Below are 12,167 nucleotides of genomic sequence, written 5' to 3' on the forward strand. Positions count from 1 at the left end.
TGAATTTTTAGGAGTATTTTGACTAAGGAAGGCAACTCAGTTAAATTCTCTTTCTCTTATGTACAAATTTTGTTCAGGCCGTCTGTGAATAATTAATAAAAGAATATATTTAATGTCCTGTGTCTTTACAAGTAATATAAATGTTTCTATTAATAAAAAACTAGTCATTGCAGTTTCAGATGTGATAATGGGCTCTGTAGTGTTCTGAGCAAAGTGTCTGCTTCTTCCCAGGTAAAGTTTGAGGTCCCAGCTAACTTCATTTCCACTCATTTTGGATTATATTATTTCTGTTGTCAAACATTTAATAATGTTCAAGTCATGTATTAAAGCCATCCAGACAAATTCTTTGCTTTTATTTGAATCTCTTACTATTGCTATGGAGACAAATGTAAATAGATTGTAATTATGAGCTAAGCATTACAGAGGATTAGAGGATGTTTAGACTCTTAGATGGCTGAGCCTTAGATCACCTGTATCTTAGATAATGTGAAGAGTATCTTCCTAATTGATTATTAATCTTTAATTACAGTATGATCGAAGCCTCTACAGATCTTGAACACATCATTCCTCATTCGTTTTGTGTAGATACAAATTCAGAAGTTTCTAGGTAAGCATTTTTGCATACTGTACCATTCTGATATAATTACAAATAGAAAAGAGAAAAAAACTTTGCCTGCTGTACCATTTTGAAACAGTTACTAAACATCTTGACCAAAAACTTAAGTAAAATGAAATCAACACTACGCTTTGAAAGATCAAAATAGGTATCCATTTCTGACAACTTTACGTTTCTCATTGAAAGATTTTCCTGTAACAGTTGTGTTTTAAAGATATGCAGGAACTATTTTAGAACAAGTCTCTTCCGAAAAAGAGAAGTCATGGGTATGTTATTGAAAGAGGTAGTTCTTGCTCATGTTCAGCCTTCAGCAGATTTCTCATGAAATATCAAATGCCTTTAATTCTCTCAGAGAATAGTCATCCAGTTCTATCTTTTGAATTTCTTTTCCAATGGTTGGAGTGTATAAATGGTGTTGAAATCAGAGAATGATACAGCATAAATTTGCTTTAGAAAAATTCTCCATAATTAAAATTTATCTCCTTGCTATTTATTAAAAAGCAATGGCCAATAAAGTTGTGTTAAAACAGGCAAGTAAGTTGTAATGTCTGTTCTTCATGGATCTCCCAAATAGAATTCTGTTATCGAGCACATGCTTAATAAAAAGGCTCATATTATTGCTGGAAGGGAATGAGTGTAAATCCAAATAAATCTAAACACAGTTTAATATGTTATTTTCTTTTTAGAGACAGTGATCAGTTCATTTGGACATGATATTACCTGCTCCCTACATTGATTTACTTATAAAACATTGAATACCTCTTGTGTTTTAAGGAATCATCCTCAAATAATCATTTTATTAAAACAAAAACTTACTTTGACTTTTAATTTTTATTTCTAAATGAGCATTTTTTTGTTAGGATGTAGTTATTACTGTGAACTCTCTGATTTGTTTGGAAATGAAATATTCACAATACTATTGGTTCACATTTATTGAAGAACAGCAGGAGTTTGCCCTACCCATGTTAGAATTAAACATATTTTTAGAAATACATTTATCTATTTTTGGCTGTGCTGGTTCTTCATTGCTGTGCGAACTTTCCTCTAGGTGCAGCAAGTGGGGGCTAGTCTTTGGTTGTGACGCTCAGGCTTTGCATTGCGCTGACTTCACAGGCTCTAGGGCGCATGCGCTTGAAAGTTGTGTTTCCCAGGCTCTCGAGCACAGGCTCGATGGATGTGGCACACGGGCACAGTTGCTCCATGGCATGTGGGCTCTTCCTGGGTCAGGGTTCGAACCTGTGTCTCCTGCATTGGCAAGTGGATTCTTTACCACTGAGCCACCAGGGAAGCCCAGAATTAAACGTATTTCTTAACCCATACTTTCCACAGTTTTCTTTAAATCCACTTTGGATCTTTAAATTTAATCCAAGAGATATATTCCTAAGTCAAATGACATCGTCTGTCCAGCTAATCAGAACGATTGCACAGGTCTCAAACTCAGATGCCTACAGGGACCCGGCAAGTAAAATAAATGTGTGAGCTGTCCTGGGCATTGTACCACCACAGGGCGGGGCCGTGGCTGGCTAGACATCACATGTCCCTTAGTTACAGCATTCGGATGAACAGCTCTGCTGATGACAAATGTGTCTGGGGGCTGAGGGATACAGTGAGATAGGCTTTAGGGTTTAAATTTCCTGAAAACTTCCAGAAAGCTTTTAAAGTAGAATAAAACAAGTAGGATCAAAATACTCAGCTCATAAACACCTAATGTGGTTTTTTTTCTTGATTAACGTGTGCTTTTTATTTATATGCTTCCACATAGTACTCCAGTCTCTGCATGTAAAGATAAATCTTCCTCAGCTCCACCTTTGGCATCAAATGGAGTCACAGTGGCTTCACAAACACCTGGACCAACAGCTCAGCCAACCCAGAGAAACGAACCCAGGGCTCAGTTATCACAGTCTTCCGATTCTGTTAGGCAGATGCTCCAAGATGAAATGTTTAAATTAGTTCAGGTAAGCACATCTCCGTTTAACCAAGCAAGTCACACATGGTATATACATTAGGTTTTAAAATACGAACAAACTTCCGGAATCTGACGAGTTAAAATTAATCACAGGGTTTCCCTGCTTTGGGCGCTTTTCCTTTGTTATTCAGAAGTCCTAATTCTAGGGCCTAGAGTCTCCACTGTGTTCCCTACTTTTCCTGATGACTTCTTTTTTCCGAGCTCTTAGGAATCCAGAGCTGCTGACAAAAGTGAGGTGGCTGAGCAGACCAGCCAACCCCTGCTCAAAGTTATCTGAAGCTTATTTTCTGACACAGCCTGTCACGTCATATTTGGCTTGAAATTGTCACCTGCATTTAAAGTGCTGTTCACTTTGCCTTCCGTCATCTTTTTCTCATCTGGTATCCTTTTCTCTCTCTACCAACAATTTTAAAATTATTTCCCTTTCCCTTTTCTGTTGTATTCCTTATACATTAATTCCCCTCACGTCTTTTCTTTTCTTCATGTATTCTACATTCACTTTCATACCTTTCTGTGTGATGCAGTGTATCATTTCTGTACTGGCAATTCTGGGCGCTAATTTTCTCTTTGAATTTATGGGCCCCAATAACAGACGTTTTCAGCATGCTCCACCATCCCATGGAACTTCTTGAAACTGATTTTATTCTTATTCTTCTGAGTCTCTTATTTCCCTTTTCTTTTTAGTAGCATCACCTATTTTACCAGGTTAAAGTTTAATTTTTTGTTTCTGATTTTCACATATTATTTTTTATTTATTGCCCAAACTGCATGTGGAATCTTAGATCCCTGACCAGAGCTTGAACCCATGCCCCCTGCAGTGGAAGCACAGAGCCCCAACCACTGGACTGCCAGCAAGTCCCCTGCTTAAAGTTTTAGAGGCATTTGTCAAACTTGTTTTCTGGATTACCTAGAGTCTTTGCTGGTCACTGCCCTGTATATTTAACAAATTCTCGAGGTAATTCTGATACACACAAAAGATTAAGAGTCACTGTCTTAGAGAGTCATCTTTCCCTCTTTCACTGTGCATGTTCAGTGTTTTCTTCATTCTTTTGCCTACGTCGTATGTCTATTTCTTTTTCTTTTTCTTTTGGTTTTACCAGTTTATTGCTACCAACCCGCCTCCCTCCATCCTCCTCATGTGTGAGTGCTCAGTCATGTAACCCCATAGACTGCAGCCCGCCAGGCTTCTCTGTCCGTGCATTTTTCCAAGGAAGAATACTGGAGTGGGTTGCCATTTCCTTCTCCATATTTGCTATTTCTGTAACTGTCACCAACCTTAGATTCTTAGAACTTCACACTTCTATTGTCTTAAATATGCATTTCTGAGATCTTCTCCAGATATTGTTCTAATACTGTTACTTTTCTGTTCTAAAAATCTTCAATGAATTTCAGGTACGGATTTATATACTCTATGATATCAATCGTGTGTTAAAATACAAAGAGTAAAAGGAGACATGCTAAAAATATTAATACTAGTTATCTTTGGGACTAGGATTATGTGTCATTTTTTATTTTCTTTCTTATGCTTCTTTTTTTGTAATAAGCATGTATTTCTTTTATAATTGAAGGGAACCTCCATTTTTTTATTAAATTTGTTTTTAATTGAAGGGTAATTGCTTTACAATATTGTATTGGTTTCTGTCATACATCAACATGAATCAGCCATGGATGTACCTATGTCTCCTCCCTCTTGAACCTCCCACCCCATTCCACGCCCCTAGGTTGTTACAGAGCCTGGGTTTGAGTTCCCTGGTCATGCAGCAAATTCCCATTGGCTATCTAGTTTACTTATGGTAATGTATATATTTCCGTGTTACTCTCTCCATTCATCCCACCCTCTCTTTCCTCTCCCAACTGCCCCATGTCTGTAAGTCTGGGGAACCTAAATTAAAAAAAAAAAAGGCCTGTAGGGTTTCCTTCTTGGCTTGTTTTATAAAGTACAGCTTTTCTCTTCCCTCTTTTCCCACCATACTCTCCCAAGTCCAGTGGTTCTCAGAGTGTGGGCTCTGAACCCTTAGCATCAGCATCACTTAGATATTTGACACACAGGTTGTCAGGCCCCCATCCCAGACCGATTGGAATCAAACTCTGGGGATGGTGCTCATCAAAGAGTGCAAGTCCTCAGATGACGCTGACGCATGCTGCAGCTGGGGAACCACTATGCTAGCCTCTCTTCTCATTAGCTGTAAATTTCCTGCTCCATCCAAGCCAGTGTGTGTACTAGTGATCCGAAAGCTTTTCTGCACATTGAAGTCACCTCATCATCCTAAAAACTACTCATCCTGGCTCACATCCCCCGGATGCTCTGATTTTATTGGCATGGGGTGAGACCTGGCCATGGGGCTTTTTTAACTGCTCCTCAAGTGATTCCATTGTGCGAGGTTTGTCAAGCATTGTGCATACCTTTGCCTTTCACGCGAATAGCCCTTTCACAGGAATTCCTTACTCTGCACCTGTTTCCTGATCTCTACTTTTTTCATTCGTGAAAACCTGTTCACACACCCATTTAGGAATTCTTCTTTAATTATCCTCACCCACAAAATAAATAAAAATTAAAAAAATTTAGGCAGTCTAGTTGTCCTCACCTGCTCCATCAGCTCACTCCTTTATGATCCCTGGGATATTTATGTAAACTGCTTCACAGATGGTCTCAAGTCGCATTATGAGTTCATAGTCCTAGCTGACTCCTTGAAGACAGGAAGCTATTCTTCTTTTCCTTTTTTTTTAGATCTCTCCCAGCTATGCTTCATACTCAGCACTTATGGTTGTGACAGATACTAAGATGGAAGTATGACTATTTTGGAATACTCAGATAATTGTTGCTTCTTTGGGTCTTTTCATTAGAGTTTAAGATGTTTCTATAATTTTTATTTTATTCTAGCTGCAACAGATTAACTTCATGAGCCTAATGCAAATAGTAGGATCATCCTTTGCTAACCTCCCAGATATGCATCAACTTCTACAACAGTCCCAGTCTGTGCATTTGGTGGGAAGCCAAGGATCAAACCCCACGAGAGGGAGTAATGATGTTGGAGACACCAGTAGAAATCTGAAGGAGAGATTTTTCATTAAACCACAACCCATGGGAGAGTGTGCCAGAGAGCCTGGCAAGAACATCCCACACTGCCATAAAGAAATTGTGCAATCCAATGAAAACAGTAATGGAAACTTCGAGGTAATGCATTTTAAAATACCACTGAAGTTTTCCTCATAGTTTCAGTGGTTAGTTATTTGAATAAATGAGTTATTTAGTAGTTATTATATTCTGCCCACTCTAAAACATATTGAACAGTATTTACAAAATAAGGAGTTTGTAATATATTTTAAAGTTACATCATAGTTTTTCCTTTCTCTTCCAGAATGTTCCACACGGGAGTGTTCCTTTTTGTCAATCAGAAGGTCAGCCCCAGAACAGAGGACTAACTCCAGCATCTCACAGCTTACCAACCACTTCTTTGTCTCCAGTCCCTGCTGGAAACACTCACCTCCACCTTTTGTCCACATCTTCTGCCATTCCAAAGACACCTAGACTTATCCCCACTGCAAATACTTCCAGACCGAGTGATGGTTTCCCTTTGCTTCAATTTCAGCCCAAGCCTGAATTTAAGCCCGTTTCCTTCCACACAGAAAGAGTTCCTCAAGTTCCCTTCAGTCCTCTGCCACAGCTTAGAGAGGCTTGGGGATTATCTGATTTCTTACAGCCTCCTTTGCCAAAGACAGCAATGGCCACTACTTCAGTGTCCCATTTGAATCTGAGCCAGTATAATACTGAGGCCATGAAAAAAGCAGTTGAGCCTCAAAAATGGGCAGAAACAATAATTAAAGAAATCCCAAAGCACATGAACTTGAATCAGTGTGTTGGACAAGAAAACTTGACACCTCAACAGGACTCTACAACATTTATGAAACCAGAAAAAATTTTTGATGTTAAACCAGGACCTTTTGAGATATCTTCTCAGAATTCCTCTGGACTTCCTTTATTGCACCTGCAACTTAAACCTCCTTACATGTTTTCTTCTGCCTCAAGAGTATCCGTTACAATTCCACCAATACCTATTAGAACCATGGCAGAAGAAAGAAAATGCCCAAGATTATCACTACTTCATTCATGTCTAGGCCCAGAAAATATGGTAATGATTTTTGCAGAGTGTTGCAAAAGCACATTCCTGCATTTTTCATAGCACAAATGTATACTCAGTGAAAAGTTCTAACACATTTATTTTTCAAAAAATAATGCTTTTGTTATTGGAAATAGTATACAGATTTGATTTAAAATAATAATTGGATATCTTAAAGGTTTTAGGGCTTCCCAGGTAGCACTAGTGGTAAAGAACCTGCCTGCCAATGCAGGAGACATAAGACACATGGGTTTGATCCCTGGGTCGGGAAGATCCCCTGGAGAAGGAAATGGCAACCCACTTCAGTATTCTTGCCTGGAGAATTCCATGGACAGAGGAGCCTGGTGGGCTACAGTCCATGAGATCGCAGAGTTGGACACTGGTGAAGCAATTAAGCACGCACAGAGGTTTTAGGTCTTTCTTGTACATCAGTACCAGAGTTTTCTAGACTCTTTCATAGATAAGTCTGAGATCCTGCTCAGAGAAGAAATAAGTAAAATAATATGACCAGTATTCTTATTTATACATGTAGGGGAGTGTATGTATGAGTGTGTTTCTGTCTAGAGTGAGAGAGAGCATTGTTTGAGGTTCCTAGCAATTGTAATATGATTTCCTTCAAATCTATTACAGGTTAAAATTGTTAAATAGACCCAGATCTGTAAGTAGTTTTACTTATTAAAAAAATGTTTCTTTTTTTAAATACTTAAAAAACACAAAGATTAAATCTTTATAAACCCACCAAGTCCTGTTTAAAGTTGTAACCTTTGATTAATGAGATTCAGACTGTTTGGATTCTACTTCTGTTAAGTCAGTATAGTTGAGTGATTCATTCTCTGGTACCCTTCTAAGATTCTAAAATGGCAGTGGGAAAAGAAGTGGTCATTCCTTAGAAAAAATAGTTATCATGCCTCCTTTTCTTCTGAACATATTATGAACAAAAGGAAAGAATTGAAGGAGTAGAGAAGTATATGTTTTTGGAAGGTTTTAAAGACTTTTTTTAAAAATTAGAATAGTATAATAAACCCCCAAGTTATACCATCACCCAGCAACAGTTGTTACCAACGTATCGCTTATTTGTTCCATCCATAATCTCCACCCCTGTGCATCATCCCAGTTCCAAAGAATTTTAAACCCAAGCTAGGCATTATTTAACTTAATTTGTAATTGTAAGAAGATTCTTAATATGAAAAAGAAATTAAGAAAATGAGGACTTCTAGAAAGATTTCTGATTCAGTAGAAAGTTTCAGAAATGATTTCTAAAATCATTTATACGTTAAGATCTGGACACTTCTCGTACTTGTTAACTCTGACATGTTCTGTCACTTGTACATCTTAGTTTAAACAAACTTTTCTCTCAGTTTTTATTAACATGTTGTCTAATTGACATGTTTGTAATTTTAAATTACTGTCCTTTTGTTTCTCTTCTATAGTACCAAAAACCACAACTTATTCCACTTGAAAACCTCATTGCATTTAAACAAAGGCAACAGAACTTGACACATAATTTCTTTGAACAAGGTGATCCTGGACATCTCCAGCTTCTGAAGGTCAAAATAGAATCATCTGAATTGAGACAAGAGAAGGACAGTAGAAAAAGGCAAGTTTTAAGTGAAATTTTATTTGAGCATATACCTGCAAACATACCGACAAGTTTATTATTAGTGACAACAATACAGTTAAATAGATGGAAATTATCTGGTTCAACCTCTCAGCCTATGCACAATTGCATATTCAGTTTCCTTGTCAAGTATCATGCATTTGAATACATCTTGTGATGAGAAAAATTCCTATAATGTGAGAGACAAATACTAGTATTTTTTACATGCTAGCTGGGAGGGATTGGGGGCAGGAGGAGAAGGGGACGACAGAGGATGAGATGACTGGATGGCATCACTGACTCGATGGATGTGAGTCTGAGTGAACTCCGGGAGTTGGTGATGGACAGGGAGACCTGGCGTGCTGTAATTCATGGGGTTGCAAAGAGTCGGACATGACTGAGCAACTGAACTGAACTGAAGGAATTCTTTCCTGGCATTCAGTAGGCTGGAGGTTTCTTTTACCTTTTTCTTTAATAGGATGGGCAGTCATCTTTTGCAGCAAATATTTGGTATCATGAAATATTCTATATACTATTCAATACACTGACATAACGTTTATTGTTATTCATCTTACCATACAGACTTATACAGAGCACAGTGGTGTGAATTGTTTCAGGGCACTAAGAAATGTGCATGTGAAAAGCAAGGCCGTGACTTTTCATGAAGAGCATATATAGTGTTTCATTCATAATGGATGTTCAAGACATGTATTCATGGTGGATTTTTACTTAGTATAGAAATCTTTAAAATTTCGTGTTTATCAGGCCCTAAAATCTACTACGAGGGCTCTCTTTCCAGAAATGGTTCTTTCCTTCCATATTTTCTAAGTAAACCCTCTTCAAAGTAAGTTTTCCCTGTAGCTTTTTGGGCCTTCCTTTCTCCTCCCTGGGGTTCCCTCCTTGGAGCCTGAGTTTGCCTGACTACTTTAAATAGGTCAATAGTGGTATCTAATAGGGTTTCCAGGGCCAGTGTAACTCTAACCTGAGTTTCCCATGACTAACAGATAAGTCAGTTCAGTAGTAGAGGAACTAGAAATAACTTTCTTGTGTCCCTGACTTTTGCTTGTATTTATTCTAGCAGAATATCTTGCTAATTTAATTAAATGCCACTGAAAATAATCTGTTGACATAATTTTCATAACTGTCTTCCTATATAGCATGATACAAATGAAAAACTGATGTTCCTAAAATAGTAAAAATAGGCTTTACACTGTGATTTTTAACAGACAAAGACGACGAGCTGAAAAAGAACTGCAAGAAGAAAGATCAGAGAAATTAAGGAGAAAACCAAGTGTGACTTTCCAACCGGAGAATATCATCATTAATGATAATGATTCAGAAGTAGTTGTGAAACCCAAGGTACAGAAAAACTACAATGCATTCTTCCCTGGTCTGCGTGTACACAGAGTTCAGAATGTCTGTGGTTTATTTAGTCGTCTGATTGTGACTGGGAGGATCTTAACAACATATTGACCAGAGGTGTATTAACACTTTTATGTTACCCAAACATTATTGACCAGAGACGTTTGAATATTTACTTACATAACAAGTCGCTGGCCACAGGCATTGGTTTCTGCAAGAATCCCCTGGTCAATAATGTGTTAACATCATTAAGTACAAAAGTCCTGAGTGTATCCCTCCATACAGGATAGACACAAAGTTATGAATATGAAAAGAAACTTGTTGGCGAATCAAAAACTGTAGTTTAGAGCATCTGCTTATGTGACTTTGTATTTTAAATCACTCTGACTGTTTTCTGGGACATCTTAATGCATATTGTGGGTTTATCCTGTGATAGCTTCACCCACCCACCTCTTTTAGATGCCTCCAAGGTTTCCCCAACATAGGTTTTTTTATACAGCCTCTATTTTATGTCAGATCTTTGCAAACATTCCTTCTAAATTTGGTGACTGTTTACCTATATATGCAACAAGAGATTAAATACAACAGAAATAGTTTTGTTTACTTGAATCTTAGCACCCTTTTTCAGTGAGTCCTCAAGAACGTGTCTGGTGCACTTAGTAAAGTGTTGAGTCCTTGAATAGTTTTGATACTATTTGAGAGTTAAAGCTAGTCTGCAGGAGAAAATTGCATATTGTAATTTAGTAACTGCATTAAATTGGTATTGCTCTTTTTTGTTGCTTGATCTGTGAATTTTGTGAACATCTGTGGAATTACTTTGATAGAATAAGTATTTCTAGAGTTATAAGATTTGAAACTAAACACCCCCGCCCAAATCAACATTCCTCATAGCTATTGAATATTTTTTTCAAAATAATATATGTCTTTGAGTTAGTCATAAATTGATCATTTGGGGTTCATTTAGGAGCAACAAGAACATGATGGTTCCCGGCCTTTGGAAGACTTTGACATTCCTTTTGGTATGTATATGCATGACTAATGTTACGTCTCCATTCAGAGTTCAAATCAGCTTTCTAAAAATGTGTTTATGAGACCAAGTGATTTTCATGTTGTCTTTGACAGGATGGTGTGTCTGTGTGTGTGTGTGTGTGTGTGTGTGTGTGTGTGTGTGTGTGTTTTGCTGTGTTATCCATTACCGCAGTGGTTGATAGACTGTGACCCAAAGGCCAGACCTGGACCACACCTGTTTTTTTTTTTTTTAACTTTTATTTTATGTGGGACTACAGTTGATTTACAATGTTGTGTTAGTTTCCGTGGTGTGTGTGTGTGTGTTACTCGCTCAGTCGTGTCCAACTCTTTGAGAACCCATGAACTGTAGCTCGCCAGGCTCCTCTGTCCATGGAATTCTCTAGGCAAAAATACTGTGGGTTGCCCACACTTGTTTTTGTAAATCAAGTTTAATTGATGCCCATTTATTTAGATATTGTCTATGACAGCTTTCACATTGCAGCAGGGTTCATTTGTTGCAAAAGGGACTATATGGTTTTCAAAGCCTAAAGATTTATTATCTGGCCCTTTACAGAAAGAGTTTATCAGCCCCTATAGTAGAGCAATGTAATTAGTTAGAATCTCAAATAAGATACTGATATATGAGGCCCAAAAGGAAACTATGGGAGAAAATGCCTGGAGTCAAACTAATCATAGAAAATACATATACATTAAAGGAATTAGTTCAGAGAAGAGGACTTGTTTATACATTGTAAATTCTTTTCCTTCTTGAATTGATCGATTCATTTCTTACCTTTGAATGTATGTGTTCCCCCAAGGCTTTCTCCCCAGTGTTTTTCACACATGTACACACAAATGCTCTTGTGCCTCTAGGCTTATTCACTGTTACAACTTCAGCTTTTAAATTATTTTGGTGACACTCAGATACACACCTACCCTGTGTCATCTTTCTTTGCTACTTTCTCCTTAAATTTAGCGTGTCCGCAAGAATTACCTGGTGACCTCATGGTTAGGATTCTGAACTTTCATTGCCATGGCCAACTTCAGTCCCTGACTGCGAACTGAGATCCTGCAAGCCACGCAAAAAGCAAAAAAGTCAGATTTTAAACTGGCATTTTCCTATTAATGATATGACCATTCATTTGATTGGTCAAGATTTTTACCTTGGAAGTCACCTCATGTCTGTTAGCCCATTCCTTCACTTGACCCTTGATCTGGTGCTCCCTCCATTCCTCGGTGCCTCAGCCCAGCATCAGGCCTCTGTGTGCTGAGCCATCATCTCCTTACCTGCGTGGCTTGCATCTCTCAGCTTCCCAATCCATCTGGTGTTCTTACTCCCCATTCTCTTGTCTTAAAACCCTGTTCTCTTTCATTCTTAATAACATTCTTTGTCTTTACAAAGGTAATACTATGTATTAACCAGAGAAAATTTAGAAAATGCAAATAGTATTCTTTGGGGTTTATTTTCGAAATATCTGTACTCACATGTATCTATAAATA

General features: G+C 37.8%; 1 protein-coding gene across 7 annotated transcripts in view; it reads left to right on the forward strand.

The window, feature by feature from the left end:
• Window positions 1–12,167, forward strand: part of LOC104998547 (chromosome unknown open reading frame, human C5orf42) — a 107,714-nt gene that overhangs the window by 48,080 nt on the left and 47,467 nt on the right. For all 7 annotated transcript variants that reach the window (XM_010853763.1, XM_010853765.1, XM_010853766.1 and 4 more), the window contains exons 31-37: window positions 530–607; window positions 2,379–2,571; window positions 5,464–5,757; window positions 5,942–6,712; window positions 8,131–8,297; window positions 9,524–9,656; window positions 10,624–10,678. In XM_010853763.1, coding sequence (XP_010852065.1) covers window positions 530–607; window positions 2,379–2,571; window positions 5,464–5,757; window positions 5,942–6,712; window positions 8,131–8,297; window positions 9,524–9,656; window positions 10,624–10,678 — 1,691 coding nt within the window. The remainder of the gene's footprint in view (window positions 1–529; window positions 608–2,378; window positions 2,572–5,463; window positions 5,758–5,941; window positions 6,713–8,130; window positions 8,298–9,523; window positions 9,657–10,623; window positions 10,679–12,167) is intronic.

This window comes from Bison bison, unplaced genomic scaffold (assembly GCF_000754665.1).
Source record: "Bison bison bison isolate TAMUID 2011002044 unplaced genomic scaffold, Bison_UMD1.0 scf7180017864331, whole genome shotgun sequence".
Classification (NCBI taxonomy): Eukaryota; Metazoa; Chordata; class Mammalia; order Artiodactyla; family Bovidae; genus Bison; species Bison bison.